General features: G+C 36.3%; 1 protein-coding gene across 7 annotated transcripts in view; it reads right to left on the reverse strand.

Moving 5' to 3' along the window:
* Positions 1-1472: 1472 nt before the first annotated feature.
* Positions 1473-24342, reverse strand: part of MARCHF6 (membrane associated ring-CH-type finger 6) — a 56465-nt gene continuing 33595 nt past the window's right edge. For 4 of the 7 annotated variants that reach the window (XM_065627705.1, XM_065627701.1, XM_065627704.1 and 1 more), the window contains 11 exons: positions 21934-22053; positions 20765-20865; positions 19923-20060; positions 17908-18109; positions 13566-13635; positions 12212-12408; positions 10699-10833; positions 8534-8623; positions 6982-7114; positions 5942-6077; positions 1473-3767 (listed from right to left, as the gene is read on the reverse strand). In XM_065627705.1, the coding sequence (XP_065483777.1) occupies positions 3677-3767; positions 5942-6077; positions 6982-7114; positions 8534-8623; positions 10699-10833; positions 12212-12408; positions 13566-13635; positions 17908-18109; positions 19923-20060; positions 20765-20865; positions 21934-22053 (1413 nt within the window). In that variant the 3' untranslated portion in view covers positions 1473-3676. The remainder of the gene's footprint in view (positions 3768-5941; positions 6078-6981; positions 7115-8533; positions 8624-10698; positions 10834-12211; positions 12409-13565; positions 13636-17907; positions 18110-19922; positions 20061-20764; positions 20866-21933; positions 22054-24342) is intronic. The other 3 variants (XM_065627707.1, XM_065627706.1, XM_065627703.1) reach the window with 1 other exon arrangement.

The following is a 24342-nucleotide window of genomic DNA, read 5'->3' on the forward strand; positions in this document are numbered from 1 at the left end:
ATGTGCAGAGTTGTGAAGTAATCTCGTTGCTTCATTCCTTGGTATTATTTGAATTCAAAATGTTCAGTTTATTTCAGAATAGTATTTGACCTCTGGAAGTACCATCTTCCAAATATTTCCATTATTGAATAACTTTGATTTCAGCTTCATTTCTTAATTTATGGTAATGTCTAAATGAAGAAATTAAAACCAGAAGCATAGCTTTTTTGGAATAATAGATTTAATATAATTGCTTGTAACTATGCAATTCTTTAGTTCCAGTTAATTAAGAACTAAAATATCAGAGAGCTCTAACTTACCATTATGCTTTGTAAAAGTTGTTTTCTCATCTGTTGCAGAAGACAGCTTTTTTTTTTTCCCCCATCCTGAACTTCATTTTACCACCAAGATTTAGTTCCCTGTTTAATGCTTTTATTATCTGTATCATCGTTTCTGCTAAGAACCTCAATCATTCATTGCCCAGGCTGCAGAGTGCCCACTCACAAGGCAAGCAGAACAAGAACACTGACCCTGTCATAAAGAATTTTCAATCTACGTATAGACAAACAGACAGACAGTGGAGTACAAAGAAATAAAGTGACACTGATAAGCATGCCGGGCAGTGAATCGCCAAACCACTGTAATTTATGCTTTGTAATTTAAAGGGCTTTATACAGAGTTCTCTAAAGCATAGTGGGGCTGCTGTGCAGATTTTTCTGAAGACATTTGCTCAAACTTAGGGGAATGCAAGGAAAGAATTAATGCACTCAGCTGAAAGGTGATGTGAGTACTGTAATTGGTGTTGGAGCTGGCATCTTATTGAGGAAATTATTGACAGAAAATAGTTACAGGTTCCAGATGGCCCTCAAAAATGAAAACAAGTAACTCAGGCTTTACCCGGTGGAGAAGGGGGGAGTCAGAGAAAGCATGCAGAGTTTTAACTATTTTTAATCAATATAAGATAATCTGTGGAAAAATAGTCAAAGCCATGCTGCAATTAACTTCTTTCAGTATGCAAAAGATAGCCAAAGCCATCTGACAGTTCTTGGATGAAGGCCTGTAGAACTAATGGCATTGGATTTTCAATACCACAAAGGGGATACAATTAAGCCAGCAGCATCTTAAACCTCTCTATTCAAGACCCAAAGTCAACACAAATTGTGGTGAAAGCACACCTACACACAGAGTATTTCCCACCTGAAAAATATACAACCTCCACCTTCTTTCTGAAAATATGTGTAAAAATAAGGAGATGAGATTTTTTTGAAAGTTCACGATGAACTGTTCCAGAAACAAACTTCATCTGGGATCTGTAGAGCGGTGCAAAAGCAAACACAACTGTTTGCTTTGAAACTAGTTCTCCACCGGAAAGAACAAATACAGATAATGGAAGCTACATTAGAATAGTTACAGTTCACATTATGTGACTGGCCCAATTCAGTTTTCTCTGTCATAACTTGTAAAATAACTATAATAAGAAACAGCACAAAGGCTTTTTCTTAATAAATTTTAATGTTAAGACCAGTTTGTCTGGATAAAAACGCCAAGTTACAAGAACCACACTACTGCAAATTCTGCACGATGCACAGTAGTGCTTGCAATATTTGAGCGGCAAGACCATTTTGGAACTGTTTATGAAAGATATGTCAAAGACAGAATTTTGGCATAAGTAAGAATGTATGTTACCAGCAAATTTAATCTTGTGAAAATATATCTGTCCCACAATGTACATCACTGTAAATAGTCAAATGCAATATTTATACACATCAAAAATATATGGGGCGAATACTCAATTTAGCATTTAGTCAGCAACAGTGAATGAGAGAGAAGTATTATGGTTATTTTTCTATTATTTCATTTCACTGGAATTTCCTAATAAATCACTCCAAAGGGTAATATTTGCGGTTCAAAAACCATCGGGACAACAGTAATTCTGTAAAATAATAGTTTCTGACCTTCTGATAGTGACAGCCCAATCCTCCTGCCACTCTATTGAGATGCATTTGGCTTGTGCTCACTGCTTTAGAACCTGAGTCCAGACACAAAAAATGCACTACCACCATCACGGCTGGACTACATTAGCTCAAAACATGCCAGATCAGAGATGCAACATCAATAAAAGGAGATGACACTCTTGAAGTACCTGCCAGATTCTCAAATATTAATTATATACACATATGGCTAAGTACAGAATACTAAAGGACAGTGTACCGAGTAGCAAGTTAAAAGCTCCACCAATTTTCTGATTATTGCAACAGATACTCACATTTCGCCCATTTGATCTAGGAAAATACTGCAATCTAAGCATGTGGTTTGATGCTACTTAAAGCTTTGTGACACTTATGTATTTTCTTTAAAATATCTACATAAAAAAACCAATCAACCCAAACATTACTGCAAAATAACTTTATCTACATATAGAAATAACACAGACTTGATTTGGTGGCTCTTGTTTGACCATGTCCTTGCAAAGAAATCTGCTAACTTCTCCTTGCATGTTTAATAGCATATGTATTTCCCTGCCCCACAGGCAATAAATGATACATGATGAATCACTTTCTCAATATTATTCCCATAAAAATTCACAGTGACCAATTCTGAAAGAAAAGAGATATTTTGGTGGTGGTCTTTTTTTTTTTTTAAGTAATTGTGCAATATAAAATCCATACTACAATTTGCAACTTTGGTTACTTACAGAAAAATTATTTCAAGCTCTTAATTAAGGACTATGTCAGAATGTTGCTTACATTATGCTCTATGTTTCTGTGCAAACGCATCAGCTAAGGTTCCTCCCTCCTCTTGAGGTCCTGAAAAATTCTATTATTGTTAAGAAATTGGCTACAATTTAAGTTGTAAACCCACCTAATTTTCCTTGGTACCTTTAAATGCTTTCATCACCTAGCCTTAATAAATTTTTTACTTACCATTTCAATTCAGGAAATCCTGATTCCCAAAGCCAATGCCCCCCCTGCCCCACAACTAAACAGAAAAACCCAGCTGAGCCTCAACAAGTACATCTGAATTCTTAGAGAGGAAATATATTCTTGATTTAACAGCAACTGTACAATATTACAAACTCAGACACATGAAAAACAATCAGGCAATAGAAAATGTACAACAGCTTTGGTGTTATACAAAATAATAAAAAAGACTTGACAGCAAGATACATAGTTCATTATGTTCTCACCACTGTCACTTCATTGCTGACTGTAAGGACAGTTATTTACTTTTGATATTTGCTGTGTGGCCTTTCCACTCATGAAAAAATCATACTATATTACTACAATAAGAACTGTTATGAACACCATAAAGTAAGCTCCAAATTTTATAAAAACATCTTGCCTCTGCACTATTGCTTTGTGGCACATTGTCAACAGAACAGCAGTCCAAAATAAAGTGACAACTAGATTTAATAAATTAATATACTTTTTTAAAGATGTACAATGCACATTCTTTTTAATCCGAGGTTTTAGGGTGTCAGGATACTTCTATTTACACATATACAGACCTCAGACAGCATTGATAACATCAGAAAATGCAGATAAGGAGCAGAGCCTTAACTGCTATCTGGATGCTACTAACAGAAGCCCAAACACTGCTGAGAGTATTATTGAGAGATATCCAAAGACTGAAGAAGAGTCTATGAAAAAAGGACATGTAAAGGCAAAGGGAAGGTCAACATGTTTAATATGACCATCTAGTCTTGTGAAGACTGAGGTGGAGTTGTTGATGTGCCTTGTTTACCAGACTTCCGTTCGTAATTCACAAGTCGTTGCCCAACAAGGTACCTGGGATTATAGTAAAAACAGTGAGAAATTAACAAAAGTTACTTCCATTCTGTAACACAAATCCACTCTATCGCCTTTGCTGCAGAAGTGACCCCTCCCCACTTTATGTTCTTCAACCATACTCATCTTCTTTCTCAACATCCAGGTATTTCACAATGGAATACAGGTATTACAGCTTTGTGTTTACAGCCCTAACCTCAGTAGTCATACAATTCACACATATATAAGCAGAATGAAGATATGAAATATAAAGAGCGTGTTTGTATTATTTATATACCCAGCCCCGTTGCTGGATGATACTTGAAAGAGCATCTTTGCAGTGTCTGTTGGAGCCACTACCACTTGAACATCTGGAACAACAATTCAGGTATAAAACCAAACAAGAGTGCTAATGAGGTTTGACATTCAAAAAAGAATCTGCTACAATGCAGAACATGCATTAGGTAAGAGAAGCTCAGCTCATATATCCAATGAAAAACACCCTGGTTGAAAAAAGTAAATATTGTAAAGGAAGAACTTTTACTGCAGCTCAATCTTTCTTAAAGAGAGAGAAAATGCCCTAAAGCGACTCCATGTCAAGCCTAGGGGCTGCAAGATTCCTTTATTTAAATTCTGTTTCAACATCTCATCAGCTTAGCAGTTTTCCTACCTTTCACATTATTCCTTACCTCCTCTATATCATTGTTCCACACTTCTACTTTTTGCCATCTAAATGCCTTTCCGTGCTTCCTATTTGTATGCTGGTTCTACAAGTACAAGAGCCATATACACCTATGAATTCTTCCCCTGAAACCTGCGATTTCCTTTGGAAGCTTTTTTACCATCACTCATTTTCTCACACTTCCATAAGCAAACAACCATCACATACGTTTTGTACATTTTAGAATGCCACAAAAACTTGTATATACTCACTTCCTGAAATGACATCATTAACGTAAGTTGTACAAACTTCATGTCTACAAGGACGCTGATAATATTTAGTAAGTTCACTTAATATAAAAGTAATTTTCACAGCTTTGTATACTGTTTACATGTCTGATTTACACAAGAAAGCAACTTGTAACATTAATACAAGTTGCAATTCAATACCCATACTGCCTGAAAGATACTAACTTTTGGCTCAAAACCCATTTGTAAATATTATACCAGCTATACATGCTACAGTAGGCCAAATACTACAGAACATGTTATGAAGGCCAGTGGGGAACAGAATTTAAATCACATGCTCAAATAAACGTGCTAAAATATAAACTGATCTGCTGAGAGTTTTAGTTACAACTGTCTCAATATTTCTAGATACTATTAATTTCACATTTACACCAAACACTTAGTGTATCTGTAACTTCCTAATGTTTAAGATTCAACGAAGTTTATTTTAGGTTTGACTCCTTTGGTAGTCAGTGGAAAACTGTTTTAGGGTAACTCAGGACATGAACACAAACTCATTTATTCCTTTGCAATACAAAAGCAGCCTAGGAAGACTAGTTGCTGGTGTCCAAAACTTATTTTTCTAAATAACCAACACATAAAGTAATTAGGGTAACAGAAAAAATAAGGTAATATGGATAACACGAAAAAAGCTTAGAAACTAAGCTGGATAACCTGAAAAAAACCCACTAAGAAAATTAATATTTTTTTCAGGCATCTGAATAATACAGTCATAATTACTGAAAACATCAGAAAACAGCACAAAATTTGGTAAGGACAGACTCTCAAATCAACTGAACATTCTTTAACAGGTTAATTGGACTAACAAGTAGAAGGAATAAGAAAAATAGTTATGCAGAAAAGGTTAAAGAAATGGTTTTATAAACAACAGATTGAGACACGATTTTACTTCCAAATAGGTCATAATTATTACATTCACTTGTCCTTCAAGACTGCAGTGGGGAAGACAAACAAGCAGTCAGCTTTCATTGGTGGTAAAAACCATGCAAGTTAGACATAGGGGAGTGTCTTCTATTTATAACAACAGTCTAGTCCTGTGCTTATCTACCTGAACCACAGATAAAACATTTGTCAAGAACAGTTTAGGCCTGCCTCAAAGGGTCACTTGTCCAGAAAGCTTCTTAAAATCCCTTTTAACCCTAAGTATCTACAACAGCTAAATTCAATCTGAAGTTGTTATTGCAATTTAAAATGGAAAAATTAAAAACCCCACACTATATACTCACTTGTCATTTTTAATATGTTCATAAAGGCGCTTGAATTGGCGGACTTGGAAGGAGAGAATTCCCATCAAAACCATCACCATAAGCAGAAAAGGATAAATCCGTCGCTGAACCAGGTTTTGCATTTCAGCGGTAACTCCTGCAAAACAAGACACAACCCTCACATAATTAACATGCTGAAGGAACACGTGCATTTCTACTTCGTACTTACTTCCACAATTTTCATTATACTGTAACTTCAGTAAAAGGGCTGTGAAATAAATAATACATCCATAAATACATCAATTTATATCAGAGATCCAACATGGCAGCTGCTGTTCTTTTTCATCTGAAGCATTAAAGCTTCCATTACTACAGTGAAAATCCATAGTAAAAAAAAAAAAAAAAAAAGGCATATCAGCTCTTCTTGCTTATTGACTTCTATATACCTCATATAAAAAGAAAGTTGACACTATAAAGGTCTGCATTCAAGTGAGAGGTTGAAGAATAAAGTGGGACTTCTTAAAGATATTGTTAACATTATGAGGAGATAGGAAAGTCTGATAAAAATTATCTATATTTACAATCTACATTTTACTTTAATACTCAATGAAAGCCTCAAAACAAAACCAATATTTTCACCTGTTCTAAGCTTCCACTAGAATTTGACAAGTCAGAAAATATGTCCTAAGCTTAGTATAGCTCTTAAAGACAAACTAAAATTAAAGGTTGATTGTCCAAAGGAATGAAGTAATCATCCCTTTCCCAAAACAGCCAGATCCTTACATTTCTGCTGTTAGATATTACGCAGTCCCATACTTTTGATGTATTCTGCACTTAATTTATTAAAAAGCCAGTCAGAGTAATGTATTGCATTTCTCAAAACACCCCAAACTTTTAAGATGGCACAGCAATGCTTAAACATTTTCATTTGCTGGCAGAATCGTGTGTGGGGGCTTTAACGTGTTTTTAATAACTTGGAGCTTGAAGTTTTATTTCCACAGATATATTTACATTGCTCTAAACCATCAGATGCTAAACAGGTATTCTGAATGTATACATACCTAATAAAGGTACAACACCAGAAGCGATGATGTACGGTACACACAGGGAAAGTAACAGAACAGAGATTACAGGTGCTGCCAGTTTTTGGATTATGAAGTGTAAATCAATGTTACGAATCCCATTTGCATATACCTAAGAAGAACAAATTAGAAGTAGAATGCATCAATAAAGAAAGCCATGCTTTGTGCTTACAGTAATAATTACAAGGTTTTGCATAATTCTCCTTATGAGAAGAAACAAGTGTTTCTGACTTGAAGAAAACTACTATGGCCACAGTCAAAGAAGGAAAGACTCTCTGCCCATCTACATCATGAGGTTTTCCAGGAAATGATTTAAGTAGTGCCCAGGAGAGCAACTTAATTTGGAATAGTGTTGTGATTTGGTTGCAGGAGTGCAAGAGACCAGCTGAAAGATCATTAAATAGAGCAGTGGATGGTGGTTTTGTGGGTGACCTGGGATCGCTTTGTGCCATTAACTTGCTGAAGGAGGATCCTGTGTATGCTAATAGAGCAAATCTATTAAATTTGGTAACACAGGCACAAAACAGGATCTTATTTTGTACTTAGCTGGGCAGACCAGAGCCTCTGCATGTGGAGTCTGTGCCTGAACACAGAGCCTCCACAATTCTTGAGGAGCTAAGGTCTCAACATGACTGATCATGGGAAAAGACCAATTTCAAATGCCTGCCACATCCAGCTAGACGATGGCCTCTGTCCCATAGCCTGGATCTAACTATTTCTAAGGATGGCTCAGGAGACCATGTGTATAACAAACAGGCCCAAGGATAGCATGCGAAATGGAAGCAAGAGCTGTGGTACACATCAAAAGGTACTCACAGAACTAAGGCTGCATTTCTCCAGTGTGACACCTAAAGTGATCAGTAAATGGTTTAATAACTGGGACTATGTGCTAGACCTAATCAAGAGAGGCACCTTTTGTACAGAGGTCAGGAAATGCACCATAGCCATTAAATACAGTGCAGGGCTGAAGAGTTACTTTCCGACAAACAACTGAGATACTTCATTGAGATGATAAGTGTAGAACTTAAAGGTTATAATCAAGAAAAAAATACTGCTGTCAAAGAAACCAACAGGCTATGTGACTCAGAACTACGCACAGAAACTGTTCTGTCTTGCTTAACAATCAAAGGGGAATGGAAATGCTGTCTTTCATATGCACTCATCTATGAATGAAGGAATCTCTGCAGCTCAGGATAAGGCAGAAATTCTCTGCTCGAGTGGTGGACATAAATAATGTCCAGTATTTGGACACATGTGAACTCATCTGAAGAAATAATTATGTTTTTCACTTTAACACAAACCTGATAAAATTGCATATAGGTATATGCAGCATTTTCTTGATTTCAGATTGCTGAGGTTTATTTTTGGTTTATTATTAAGTGTATCTTATTGGTTAGGCTATACAGTTTAAAAGGCTTCTATAAAACTAGTTGAGTTTTACTCAAATTACTCCATTACTAAAACAGCAACTCTGTTTTCTGACTTTCAAAATGTATTATACAGGTAATTCACATGGACGATTTTTTTGTACCTGTTCAATAACAGTTTTCAGCCACCACTGGGGACCCATCAGTGTTATGGCAGCAATTATTTTGGCATGTAGAACTCCAAGAGCCCAGTCCTAATTTTGTAAAAATGAACTGTTAGCATTAACATATATTTAAATAGTTTGAAAACCAAAAGCTTTTAGAGCAACTTGTTAATATTACTTATACGTGAAAAAATAATTACTTTTCCAATTACAGGAGACATTGTTTACAGGAGGTGACATCTGCTGCAAACTCCTAAGAAAAAGAGGATGCTCTCAAGCTTAACTGACACCCGAAAAATACTCGGCTTTCTGGAACCAGGAAAATCAGCTACTACTAGTAAACCAAAGGCAAATACAAAATAAAAGCATTACACTTACTTAAAGCAACAGGCTAACATTCTGGTACAAACTAATTAACATTGCTAACATTTACCTAGAAAGAAGTTATTTTGATTCCTTTAAAAAAAGAGAAACAAGATACAAAAGATGCTCACACACGTCACGAAACTTTTTTTTCTTCTTTTAAATTTTAATTGTTCAGAAAACCCTATCCGATGTGAGAAAAACTAAACAAAGCAAGACAATGCTCTTCACTACTTAGAGGAAAATTTATGTTTTAACATTATTGCAATTATGGCATGGAATTAAAAGAACACAATACAACTATAGGCTTCTAGTAAACATTGCACATAACGAGTCAATCCTCTCCGGATTACAGATATTTGTAAGAGATTCTTAAATAAAAATCACCAAAACCAGAAAGCAAAGTATAGGTTGACAGGGCAGAATAAACAGCTACAGAACTGGTAAGACTTAAGACATCATAGGTTAATTAACTTTCTTAAACTGCTGAGGAAATATATTTTCTTTAACCGATTATATAAAGAGACAGCTTTTGCTAACATGTATTAACCCAGATATGTTCAAAAATTTTAAAACTTATTACAATAAAAGTCAGTGTTAAAGTTGCTTTGTGTTTGCTCAGGCATGTAACATTTGTGTAACTCTATTCTCTTTTGTGAATTGAAATTATTCTCAATTTCAATAACTCCTTGTTAATTTAAAACAAGTTTCAAATCCCTCTGATCTGATATTTCGAGGAAGCTCTGCCACATGAAAATAAAATCTCTCAGTATATTTATTACAAACTTCTAAAGAACTAACACAGAAAAATTGAGAATTTAGAACCTCCAGCGTTACAAATTCTTTCCAAAATTGTTTGGAAATCATGATCCTCTACCACTGCAATCGTATGATGTCTTGACTTAGTAATTTACTCAGACACCTCCACAGTATACTCGTATTATAAAAATAATGGAATATTTAAATTAGCAGACAAATTCTTTTTTGTATTATGGCTTTCAAACATGTGGATAATGAAAGTAAATGAAAGCTTGTTTGTGGACAGCTTAGAAAAATCACTATCCCTGAACACTTTCTTGTTATTTAGCAATACACATTCTAGATCTTTTTAATTATCATTCCCTCAGGGTTTCTTTGAGTTACAAGTTCTTTCATAATTCAGCCTAGCTGATGCAAGCATTTGTCACTCAATCCACTGTACCTTCATTTCTTCCACCGACTTGCAGGAAAAAAGTTTGCACTCCTTTAACGTGCAAGATGTAACTGAGGAAAAACAAAATGCTACTACTGCAAAATCTTTTACTAATGATTTGACATCTCAACCTAAAACCAGAATAATCCTAAAGTGTGTCAAAATTTCATTCATAGTGTGTATCATCACCGAATTAAAACCTTGTATGGAAAAAAAAGATCAGCTGAACCTGTTGCTAAATAACTGTAGGCAGAAAGCTTTCCAGAAAGGTCATACAGAGTATGCATGTCTGTGCATACACATACTGCTATACTAACTTCTGTATATAACTTTACAATTATGCTTCTGGAAAAAAGTGTCTATCTGATCAGAGAAATGCAAAGGTGTTCTGATGTCATCCAATAAAGTTCAGCTTTTCATACTTAAAATTCCTAAGCATATCCTTTTGGTTTAAATAATGCGCACACTCAGACTGGCTACCTTTTCTCTGTCACATAGAAACATACTTATGGGAAATGCTCTGAAGCACCAAATGAACATGAAACAAGAACTCCCATACTCTTTCTAAGTAAAGAAATGTATCAACAGCAGAAGAATGGGAACAACTGACCTGCCAAGGATAGAAGAGAGGTGTTTGATCCAAAGGAACTCTCAAAGGTGCAACGATGACCAGTTCAAACAGTAGACCCAGCAAAAGTGGAACCACACCAGCTAGCAGTATAGCCACTATTAATGTCTTCATTATCTAAAAAAATCCCAAGACATTTAATAAATATGTTTATCAGAGGATTCTTTTTGTTTAACTTCAAAATGTAATTTAAACTACACAAACAGATAAAGCTGGGGAATAAAAAACTACATAGACCTTTAATTCATACATATACACCTCTAGGAATAATTTTTATTACATATATACTTTTGCAATGTATGTTTTCAAGATTCAGTCCCATTCTGTGCCCCCTCCAGAAGAAAGCATGACTGTGCCTTCTAGTTTCCATACAGTTTTAAATCATAAAATCACCTCTGACTGTTATTGGTAGGGAACACTGTCCAATGGCATTTAATTACATTAAGTATTCTTGTATGCTGGAAAATTAGGGAAGAATCTTTTCAAAACTGCTGATTTTTCTCCAGTGAAAACCAAACCTTAAAAATTCACTCATTACGGAATATTTCCAACTTATGACTCCATTAGAATACCGTTCCTGAATCTTCCTTTATCCTAGAATTATCTTAATTTACATGCATCATCCAAAAATCACATTAAAAAAGTCAGACTAAATTAACATGATCCGGAGAAGGAACAAAGGACAAGTAGAGAATTATCTTTTAGATCTGAATTTTCTTAAACAAGCTTACGATTTCCTAAATGAAAATGATGGTTATTTAGGAAATGTGGTAATACATGAAATACTTATACTGCTCTTCTGACTGTGATAGTCCAAAAAAAGCACACAGGCATGTCCATCACAAAATACCATTTATGCTATAGATGTTTAAAATTACTACACTTAGGCAAGAAATCTACTATAGAAATCCTCAAAACCAAGATAAAACGGTGGGATATAAATTTGTTGCCATGGTGAGAATTTGAACTCCTGGTAATACAAAAGGATATTTTCTTTAAAAATATTAATTTGAACACAAGGATCTGACAAATCATAAAGATCTTTCTGAAAATATGCATCAGGCTATTTTGTACAGACACGCTCATCATCATCTATCATCTTTACTAGTTTTTCTTATTTGGTAATGTCAAGTTGCTAATCGAGTAATAGTTAAGCTTCCAAGTATTTGTGAAAACAAATGTATTTGAGGTCATATGACATTTGTGATAATATAATGTAACATGTTCACTTTTCAAGGAAAACAGAAAAACATGCATATATATATATAAGCATATATACGCAAACTAATTTACACTGACTGCTTAACATTGTGCTAAATGGCTTCCAAAAATACAGTTACCCCATGCAGTGGGAATGTAGGCTGCAAAAGCTTCAAAATGGTCTGAAAAGTAAAATGTAGTCTACATTACAGGGTAAAACCTGCAAGCAAATTGAAACAAGTTTTGTTAGCTACTTTTTTGATAATTCAGTATTTTTTTTTTCCTCGAGACTCACCATGAGAGACCATTCTTTGACCTTCTGAAAAATCACTCTACGACCCTGTGGCATCCAGGCGACCAGCACCGTCACTGCTCGGATAGTTAGCCAACACACATAAAGACCACAAGCAGCTGTGTACAGTTCATGGATTTTGGCAGTCCCCGTCCAAAACGACATTAACCATCGTCCAGCAAATACTGCAAACACAAACACTGTTAAATAGAGTAATGCTTTTTGATGTATTAAGCAAGGATGCCTATTAAAAAATGCTTACCAAAAATGCTTATTGTTAAATATCAATGCACAAATGGCATTCAGCATAAAACAGTATTTTGGTACTATATCCATAAAGCATGAATGTGTGAAGCACTATGTAAAATTACATAGATGATGACAAATACATATGTAGAAGTTTTTTTTTTCCTAAAATTTTGTGACACCAGCAATGTGATCTGAACTAAAGGAAAGCACTGAATATTGTACTATATTCAGAGCCTAAACAACAGTCTTCAGAACTGCAAAGGCAATAATGGATTAGTGCATAAGCTTGAACTTAAATCTTATGAGCTATGTTTGGGTTATTCCACTACCTCATGTAATATTTTAAGACTTACTGATGGGGCTTCTGAATCTCTCTGACAAGAGTGGGAGACTCATTTGCTACATTTATTTTTTTAATAGTGTTCCTATTCACTAGTATTATAGTGGAATTATTTTATGTGCTGCTATTAAACCATCACAAAATTCAAAACTCTGCCCTCAACACTATTGGCTTTAGGATCATTAATACAGGGAAATAAAAATGACATGGTACTCTGGTAGCTACGTTATAAAATTCAAATGAGTTTACATGTCTTAATTTGTTCCAAATTATTTAAAAATAACTACAAAGTGCTTTTGTTTTGGTTGAAGTACTTATTCATACATATTTGAGAAGTGGCATGTGTATCACTTCAAAGTCTCCTAGTGACCTGTTGACACTTCAGAATATTTAATTAAAGAAGATACTGTAGAAGACCTGGTAACAACCTATACATTTTCATTCTCTAAATGGTAAAGCAGGTGCAAGAGTATCAATTCTCCTTTTCTGTCAATAATGCTACAGAGAATGTCTCAGCACTTGCAGCCCTGCCCTTAAAAGAAAATTATTCTAAAACAGAACAAAGAAAGTGGCGCACTCATTTAAATATAGGTAATTATCATTTAAATTTTAGACTATTACAATTTCATGATGTACTATTAAAAATGAGACAGCTTTCCCATGTTTTCTACTTTTAACTTTAAACAATGGTTTCAAAACAACGGCCATTGTTGAACATGGCAACATGCCGAGTTGTTTTTAATCCCAGTCTTACAATAAGAGACTTACCTGGCAAGGTAAGGCAGATAAGACTAGCAATCAGTAATGTTATGCACATGAAAACAATCAAAAGAAATATCTGAAAGAGGAAAAAAAGAAAAATACAAGAAAGTTACTTAACCTAAGCAAAAACAAACAAAATCCCCCATGTATAAAAAGATGTATCATCCTAGAAAGGCAGCTAAACTAGAATGTTCGATTACCAACTGATGTTTTGCTGTATAAATAAATCAGTGATAAGAAAGCTATCCGCAGTACACGCAACACACCTACAATGTTGTGTATTTAAGAATTTGCATCAATTGTCACAACAGTAAAAACTAACATTTTGAATCCAGAATGACTGAAGTTCTTTGTTATATTACATTAAAAAAATAATCTCTCTATTTCTTCACTGACCAGCACAACAAGTCTCAGTTAACCCTCAGAAGTTTCTAGCTCTGTATGTCAGATAAGCAAGACAGTGGTTTTATAAGAAGGAAAACCTTGCTGAGAAAGTTCTTTGAGATGCTCTCAGGTTTATGTAACCAGTAGCTGACAGCAAAGCTGGTGGCTCCATAGTCAGGCTTGTATCTTATCAGAGAATTCTCATGTACTCGACTTCTTTAAATATTTGAATGTCTCAAGCACCACGTGCTATTAAGTTCTGCTTCACTAATCGCAGCCACACAACAAGAAGGCTTACTATGGGAAAACAAAGACATAACCAGCTACTGAGAGAAATTTATATCTGTAACACACATTTTCCTTGATTAGACTTTTAAGGACAATGTAGATCAGTTTCACCTCTAGGCTAGGATCTTGAGTACTACTTAAAGGAAGGAAAATCTTGTGATTTTGTAGACGTTAGCCTGGGTGAAGAGAGATAATTCCACAATACCCAATTACTTGCCAGGTGACAGCCACATACCCTTTTTCACACAGAATACTGTCTTTAGGGTTAGCGATCCCAAATGAGAGAAAGAAGAAAACCAGAGTAGCTGACGACTGGATTGCAGGCAAAAAAACTTCAACAGTGAGGAACACATGGTATGACTTGCTTGGGATTGATACTGTCTGAGGAAAAGTCAGTCCGTATGGGAATAAACAACACATGAAGGACAAAAGCTGATATGAATCAGTTAAATGCCATACACAGCTGCTGCTTGGGTCAGTGAGCAACAGAATGTCCAAGAGGAAGAGCAACTCTTGACTTGGACCTAAGTGCTGCACAGGCAGCTGGTCACTCACATCACAGGAGCAGCACTGACAGTGATCATGATGTATTCAGAGTCAAAGGTCTTGCAAGGACAGCCCTTCTCTCTCCAAAATCCACCACAATATTTCAAAAAGAGTAAGCAAGCTAAAATAAGGACATTTATTAAAACAGAATATCAAAAACAGTAGTGGAAAGGAAAAATGCTCACAGGAGATGCATTTGAATATACTGAAGTGAAGGTTTAGCACAAACTCACACTACTAATCATAAGACTTAAAAAAAACTCTCTCCAAAGTTGTCACAGTAAACAGTAAAATAAAAATGGATTCCAGAAGATATTTCCAGAAGAAATAAATCCACAGAGGAAAAAAACTCAGAATATGGATAAAATCTGGTAAGTGAAATTCAAAACTACAGCAGGACAAGTCAAAAGGGATTTCAGAAATAAAATATGAAATCTATGAAAAGCAATTCTAAATTTATTTTTATGGATAGTTGCTTTTTTTTTTTTTTTTAAGGATCGACGATACAGTAATAAAATCTAAAAATCTTCAGGAGGAAGTTTGGCAAAGAGTTTGCAGGCTCTGCTGACAACTATGGACTACGAAAGTAAGGCTACAGTAAGACAAGGCAGTAGTGGAAAAATTCAACAAATTCTACACATCAGCATTTGTTCTGCAGAGGCTTTGGGAGGTCCCCACAAGAGAACCATTGTTTAAAAAAGGAATGAGTTGGAAGAATTATCTAGATTGCCTGATAAAACTCATTATAAGCTTTTATGTAGACTAATAAAAAACCCTCATATTTTAATTTTGTTTGAGATTAACAGTATGTACTTCATTAAAATGTTTTTAAAAAAATCAAACCCATAGTTTTATATGCTTATTTGCAACTGAAATAACATGAAGGATCAATTCTTACTGCTTGTTCAATCCACATGGACATGAGTGAGCTCCAATGGAAAACACACAATAAAAACTGAATATAAACTACCTTCTTCTAGGTTCTTACAATTTGGTTAAAATGAAAAAATGAATGAAAGCATAGAAAAGATCAGATGTTTACACTGTTTTTTTTCTTCTCAAATACTTAAAATCCCAATTGAGACAGTAATTAAAATACAGTGTTGTTCCATAGTGGAAGTCTGTGCAGGTGACACATTTTTCGTAAGATGAACTTATCTATGTAGCAGCTATGGTGATCCTGAATGATTCATTATTTAAATATTTCAAACAAGTGGAACCAGGGACATAGAATTGTATCAGTGAGCTACCACGTGTTTGAGAGTGTGCACGTTCTCATCGTAGCTCTCAGTGAAAACAATGGAAAGTCAGTTAAATCATATTTTCTTTTTTTTCCGTAGAAGTCTTCAAAGAACAACTGAAAATGTCTAGATGAAGGTAAGCAAACCAGAAAAAAAAGTCCTTAACAGCTGAATATGAAACTGGTTCATTACCACCAGTTCAAAGTCAGCACCACAAATTACTGAAAGCTCATATTAACCATGGTTTGAGAGGAGACTATTTCAGCACGTCCTTATCTAGAGGCATCCACAAAAATAAAACAACCCATGCAAAGGTAGTTCTAGAAAGGATTTAATGAGTCCCTAGGTTAACACACCCCTTCCTTGAAAGCAGCATGTCCACATTACAGTTGTTATATATTGCCAGGTCACAGTAAGTGAGAATCCACTTTAATTACCACCTTAGCAGCCAAACAGGGTACTAATTTCAATTAACCTGTCTGTCAACCCAGCAACTTCATATGAACTTAGTCTAAGCAAAAAGGTCATAAGTATCAAATTTTCTTTAAATATAACACTATAAAGTCTTATCTGAACTTTCAAACATGTCTAACTAATGCCTTCTGTGTAATACTTCAGTTTACAGCTGGATCAGTTTCCTATTCCAGCCCATCATGTGCATGTTCTAGCACAGGCATTCATGCTAAGAAGAGAAGAAAGGAGCAATTGCCATGGGAAGAAGACCGGCACCACTCCTTTCAGTACTAAGTGTGTATTTATACTAGATGAAATTGGTCTCAGTCAGAGCATGCTCTGACATCCTGTTATGACCAAACTGAGGTAGCAGCAGCTGCTGTGAGAGAGGCAAGTTCATTCTGCTTCCTTAGCCTTTTCATCCCTGAGCTACTTGCTCCTACTGTTTCCTCTACAAGTGTTGTAGCTCATGCATTCTTCTGGAGAGCCATTCTAGAGGGTAAAAACAGTAGTGGTGGGAATTCACTCCACCCCCTTAAAGCCCTAACTTCAAACACCCAGAAGCTTAACACTTGTGAAATCCTAAAATACTTTCAAATTTGCTTTCAGTTCTACTACATTGAGATTTATAGGGAAAAAAAAAAACAACTTTATTTTGTACTTTGTTATGGGAATTCTGGTAGATGCGGCATTTTAAGGAAACTTCAGAAGCATTAGTACACTGTTGTAACTTTAGCTATTATTTCCATTCTTGAGCTATACCTGAAACTGTGGTAAATGAACTGTGCTTAAGTTTACATTTGATTAACTTAGAGTTCTGGTAGCAACAAAACAATCTATCTAGTTTGACCTGTATATTATTCTAGGAAGTCAAGTATTTGCCAACAACATTTCCTTTCTAATTGTAGAGATTTATAACTTTGTAGTATTGTAACACCTTTCTATGTTTAATATAGATGCAACAGAGGTTCTCCATTTAATTTTTTAATAAAACAAAGATGTTCAAAATACACTTCAGCTACAAGACCAAAGTATGCCCTCTTGAAAGCCATACCTTGTTAGAGACACTCCTGAACTATCTGTTTGCTGAGGGGTTATTATATTTCTCTCCATTATAATCATTAAGAAAACAAGATTTGGACTAACAGATAATGCACAGCATGCATGTGATCCATAAGTGGTAACTGGAGGTCTATGCATAGGATCTCTAAATAAAATTGTAATTGAAGTTCTTAAGTTACAGGCTGAAAAAAGCTATATGTAAGAATAACTGTAAGTCTACTTTTTAGAAAGATGCAAACTGTACAAAACACAAAACCAACATGACCTACCACTTCACTTCTGATAACATGCAGGCCAAATCTTTCTTACAAAAAAGATTATACCCACTTTTCAAATGCCTTTCCCTTTTCTTTTAATGTGTTAGATATACCTACCCTGAGTGGGAATTTTAAAGGCCTACGATAAGGCTGGAAACCCACAGGTCCTCCTTGTTGAAGTATGGCTTGATGGGCTGCATGAAGACCTTCTCCCACAACTGGAATGGCATTATTATTACGAGCATGCTGGTTGTTAGGCTGCTGGTTTGCGTTGTTTTCGTTCTCTTCCTGGTCACCAAGTAGGTAAGAATGGAGATCTCTGTAACAATCAAAATACCAGTTTTGTTCTGTTTGAGATTAATGAGAGTCTTACAAAAAGATAGGCCTACTCAGAATGAGTACAAGTTGCACAAAACTTATACAGGGATACTGGCAAAATAAAATAAAATAAAACACCTTCTGGTAATGTACTCAATGTCATTCTAAACACAGAATTTAGAAGAAAAATGCTAGTTTGGATGCAGATTCGAACAGTGGGAATACAGCCACAAATAAAGATCACTTATCTGTTTGTCTGCTTTAAAACCAACTTGTGATATTACAGTTGTTGTGCACATAAAATGAAAATTGCATCGATATTTCAGTCTGTGTAAGCAGGCAGCTCAACTGACAGCTTTTATTTTACTGCTGCTAAGCTCTATTGGAAATTGCCTTCAAACCTAAACTGTACAAGGACAGTACTTTATTGCTATAGACATGTTTTGAAAAGTACAGTCAGACAGAGTCTTTCAAGAAGATACCAAATTGCTCAAAACCTGTTCACAATTTTCTAAGAAAATCAATCCTAGGGAGAGCCTATCTATTTTGAAAAGTATTCTGTTGATATTTCCTGCATACATCATTAGATATTTATTTCAGTCTTATTAAAAAAACCCAAAACACAACATGAACATTTAGAAGTTAATTTTCCTCAGCTTTAGCAAAATTTTCATTAGCAGTAAGATGCATTCTACTGGCAGACAATGAAAACATATTCACAGCACTTTTCTTTTTAAAAAAAAGCAGTGAAAAATTTTTCACTCTTGTTCAACTAAAATTGATGAAGAGGTATTTCACAATTGCTCTTAACAGCTGCAACAGTGGAGAAAGCAAAGCCATTTATATATTCATGTCCAAAATTCTCTCCTTGCATCATATTTAAACACTATCAAAACACAGACAAATTAATTTAAAAAAATAACTTTCCAAAGTGTAAACCAAGAGAACAAGGTGAGAAGAGTTTCCTTATGATAAGCTAAAATAAATATTTTGGATTGCAGTGGGAGAAAAAAAGTCTTTCATTCATTTTCTCAGAGTCTCGGACACAACAAAGAAGAAATCTTCATCCTAACAGTACTGTGTTGGCACGACCCACAATGAGCAAGACATGGTGGGAGAATGCCAGTAAGTATACGAAGTTAAATTTAAAACTTTATAGAAACAAAATCAATGTTATTTTTCCTTGACTAATTGGGCAAGCAACATATGAACTGAAAAACAATTTCAAGTGCTAGAAATCTGCCTGGCAGTCTAAAATAAAGAACCTCACTTTGGGTAATCATTTACTTTAGCTGACAGAGTTTTATCCTTCTTTATGGACTGAACTTTTAACTTCAAAACCCCGATTTAAAGGTATTCACTTCTTCAGCTTAATGTTCTAGATAGTTTTTTCCTTTTTTTTTTTTTTTTTTTTCTCCTTCTTATAATAAGAAATACAGGGTGTGCACATGAATTTTACTTAGATGACTCATGGAAATACCCTCCTGACACCAGTTTAATTTTTCCATGTAATAGGAAGTTAACAAGCTGTTAGTCATACTTCTATAGTGTTTTTTTTTTTTTACTAAGAAAATGCTGTAATAGCATACCAAAAAACTACTTGTCAAAGACTAGTCCAGATGCAGGTACAACTACTGCTTAGAAAAAAGTACTTCCTTAGGAAGTCATTATACAAGTTTTTCACCACATATTTGTCTGTAAAGTAGCTATTAAAGCTACTTGTTGGGATAACTCTCTTGAAAACATGTTGCTTTCATGTTAAAAGGCTAAGCTGGACACAATGCTTGTAGTTGATTTTGGCTTTCTGTACTTACAGCAAGTATCCAGCAGTAACAGTCCATGCTCGCACAAGACCTTTCAACCACTGTCTTGTATGACCTTGTTCTAGCAAAGCTGGAAGCACCACCTGAAGCAAAAGGAGCTCTAGGGAAAGTTCACTTACTGGAGCATCACTAGAAACAATGGGAAGAGCAGGAAATCAAACATAAGGAACATTCTGATAGTAATCTTTTACACTGAGTCATATTACCACCACCACAATAAAAAAAATTTATTGGATGCCAACAGGAACAATTCTTATGTTTTTGCAGACATTTTTCCTTATATCCTGCTCTGAGCACAGGTTAAGCGTTTGTTCATGTATAGCCACTTAGGTGCATAAGAAATTTAAGAAAAAGTGTTGAGAAAGATTATATCAGAGAATATGATTTTCTGTTCTATTTGGTTCTATCATTGCTGTTTCAATTATTATTTAGAAACAAAGATACTGCTATCATTAAAAATAAATGTAGTTACAGATATTCTTTTACTCTTGAAGCAGTGATAATCAGGAGTGAATGCGAAAGACAAACATGGCAGCAACTTCACTATCAACAAGTTGAAGGGGAAAGTATTTCAAGGGCATATAAAAACCAAATAGTTACCATTACAGAAGTAATACAAAAATGCCTTTTATTTTTCTTAGTACCTTTTATTTGACAAATTGTATGATGTATCCATGTCCTTTATCATTTTACTTTTCTAGAACAATGAAGTTTAGATTAACTGAAAACTAACAATACATACCAATGTCACATTAATGCTCAAAAGCGCAAATGCACATTTTTCTAGTTATAGGGAGAATGAAAAAAATATGGTTTTTAAATTAAATGCTTACCTGTATAGCATAACATTGTATGGAAGAAAGTGAGGAAGGAGGTACTTAATAATGCGTATAGGAAGCCAGAGCATGAGCAGTACAATTGATCCAAAGACAATCTGCAATAAGGAAGTTAAACAAGTTAGTTTGGCTAACAGCCAAACATCTACCCAGCTGCTCGCTCATTCCCCTCTCCGGCTGATGGGGAGAAAAGAGAAGGAAGGCAAGAAGACTTGTGGATTGAGATAATTACAGTTTAATAAAGAAAGCAAAAGGTGCGCTCACAAACAAAAGAGTACTTCATCCACTACTTCCCATTAGCAGAGAGCTGATTTGCGACTTCCTAGAAAGCAGGGTCTCAGTACATGTTAACAGTTGCTCAAGAAGACAAATGCCATAACCATGATGATCCCCCCTTCTTCCTCCTTTCCCACAGCTTTTACTGCTTAACACAATGTTGTAGGATATAGGAATACCCCTTTCATCAGTTTGGGTCAGCTGTCCCAGGTATATCACCCTCCCAAGCCTCAGCTTATTTGCTGGAGGGGTGAGGAAGCATGGCAGAGCAGGGAAAAGGAAAAGCCTTGATGCTGTGCAAGGACTGTTGAGCCACAGCCAAAACACCTGTGCATTAGCAACACTCTTTCAGCCATTGATCCAAAGAGCAGAAGGATGTGGGCCTCTATGAAGAGAGATCCTAGGCAGGCCAGTATGCTTAAAATGCCTTTGCAAAATAGGATTGCAGCTGAATAAGAATGGACTGGCCAGCTGCCACTCAGGATAATGTCAGACAGTTCCACTTTCTTCCCACTCCCCCAGCACTGGGATTACTAATTTTGGATTCCTCCTGTTTCTAAGAGGCCAGATTTTCAAGCAACTTGTAGAAGCCTCAAAAGATTTTGCATAAGGAGAAGATATCAAAGAAAAATTTGTTTTGGAAGAGACCTCTAGAGGTAAACTACCCCAACCCTCTGCTCTGAGCAGACCCAGTTTCATCAGGTTGATCAGAACCTTATCCAGTTGAGTTTTGAGCACCTCAAAAGACATAGATTGTGCCAGCAACCTCTTCCAGTATCTAATCACATTCATGGTGAAAATGTCTTTCCTTAAATATGCAGTAGCATATATGGGAGCTAATGTGTGAAATTTTCTTTCCAAATAGAGAAATTTTTGGGAAAAGTTCTTACCACTGATAAGATAAACCTCCTGAGATGTCTATAAATGGGCAAGTGAATCATTTCCTGCACAGGATTAAAGTCTGGATCATTCAAATTCCTGAGAAACCACAAGACACCAGGTCTCAATACCTGAAGTAGGAAATAGAAAACAATATATGAACAGAAAGTTATCTTTGCATTCTTTGTTTTCTGTTTTGGACAAAACTGCTGCAGCAAATAAGTTTTAAATATAACAGGGGTATTTGTTGAACAAGGTTCAACAAAATGGTACAGAAATAGAACAAAGGAAGCATTATCATAGTGAAATAGAGAAGCGATAACCAATTATAAACTTAATTTTCAGGTATTAATCAAACAACTGAAATGTATTTAGATCCATTTGAAGGCAACCCCCATGCTTAAGGATTCTTTGTAAACTAAAAATCTCTAAGCAAAATATACCCTAAATCATCATTTTCCACTGCAGTAAGTACCAGTGTGTCCCTTTTTAGATAAGGCCGAAATCCAATATACACTCAAAACACAGTAGCAGCATAGGATCATTGAATGGTTTGGGTTGGAAGGGATCTTAAGTTCCAATCCCCCTGCCATGGGCAGGGACACCTCCCACTAGACCAGGTTGCTCAAAGCCCCATCCAGCCCGGCCTTGAACACTTCCAGGGATGGGGCATCCACGGCTTCTCTGGACAGCCTGCTCCAGTGCTTCACCACCCTCATGGTGAAGAATTTCTTCCTTATATCTAAGATAAATCTACCCTCTTTCAGTCTAAAGCCATTACCCCTTGTCCTATCACTACATGTCCCTGTAAAATGTCCATCTCCAGCCTTTCTAGAAGGCTGCTATAAGGTCTCCCTGGACCCTTCTCTTCTCCAGGTTGAACAAGCCCAACTCTCTCAGTCTGTCTTCAAAGGAGAGCTTCTCCAGCCCTCTGATCACCTTCGTGGCCTCCTCTGGACTCGCTCCAACAGCTCCATGTCCCTCTTATGTTTGGGGCTCCAGAGCTGGAAGCAGTACTCCAGGTGAGGTCTCACAAGAGCAGAGTAGATGGTGAGAATCATCTCCCTCAAACTGCTGGTCACACTTCTTTTGATGCAACCCAGGATACAGTTGGCTTTCTGGGCTGCAAGCACACATTGCTGGGTCACGTTGAGCTTCTCATTAACCAATAGCCTCAAGTCCTCCTTCTCTGGGCTGCTGTCAATCCATTCTCTGCCCAGCCTGCATTTGTGCCTGGGATTGCCCTGACCCATGTGCAAGACTTTGTACTTGGCCTTGTTGAACTTTTGAGTTTCACATGGGCCCACTTCTCAAGCCTGTCAAGGTCCCTCTGGATGGCATCCCTTCCATCCAGTGTGTTGACTGTACCACACAGATTGGTGTCATCAGCAAACGTGCTGAAGATGCACTCAGTCCTATTGTCCATGTCACTAACAAAGATGTTAAACAGTGCTAGACCCAGTACCAGCTCCTGAGGAATGCCACTCATCACTGGCCTCCACTTGGACACCGAGCTGTTGACTGCAACTCTTTGAGTGTGACCATCCAGCCAATTCCTTATCCACTGAGTGGTCCATCTATCAAATCCATGTCTCTCCAACTTAGAGACAAGGACATAATGTGGGACACTGTAAAATGCTTTGCACAAGTCCAGGTAGATTACATCAGTTGCTCTTCCCTTATCTACCAACGCTGTAACACCATCGTAGAAAGCCACTAAATTTGTCAGGCACGATTTACCCTTAGTGAAGCCATGTTGGCCGTCACCAATCGCCTCCTCATTTTCCATGTGCCTTAGCATAGTTTCCAGGAGGATCTGCTCTGTGATATTGCTGGGCACAGGGGAGAGACTGACTGGCCCGTAGTTCCCCAGGTCTTCCTTTTTTCCCTTTTCAAAAATGGAGGTTATGTTTCCCATTTTCCAAGTCAACAGGAACTTCATCAGACTGCCACAGCTTCTCAAACATGATGGATAGTGGCTTAGCAACTTCATATGTCAGTACCCTTGGGATGCATGAACTTGTGCACCTTCAGGTTTCTTAGATGGTCTCTAACCTGATCTTCTACAGTGGACAGTTCTCCATTCTCCCAGCCTTTGCCTTCTGCAACTTGGGTGGTGTGGCTGGAGCACTTGCTGGTGAAAACTGAGGCAAAAAGGTAGTTGAGTACCTCAGCCTTCTCCATATTCCAGGTAACCAGGTCTCTTGTTTCCTTCTGGAGAGGGCGCACATTTTCCATAGTTTTCCCTTTTATGACCAACACACCTACAGAAGCTTTTCTTGTTGCTCTTGATGTCCCCGGTCAGATTTAATTCTATCGGGGCTTTAGCTTTCCTAACCTGATCCCTGGCCGCTCCCAATAACAATTTCTCTATATTCCTCCCAGGCTGCTTGTCCTTGCTTCTACCCTCTGTAGGTTTC

This window comes from Caloenas nicobarica, chromosome 2 (assembly GCF_036013445.1).
Source record: "Caloenas nicobarica isolate bCalNic1 chromosome 2, bCalNic1.hap1, whole genome shotgun sequence".
NCBI lineage: Eukaryota > Metazoa > Chordata > Aves > Columbiformes > Columbidae > Caloenas > Caloenas nicobarica.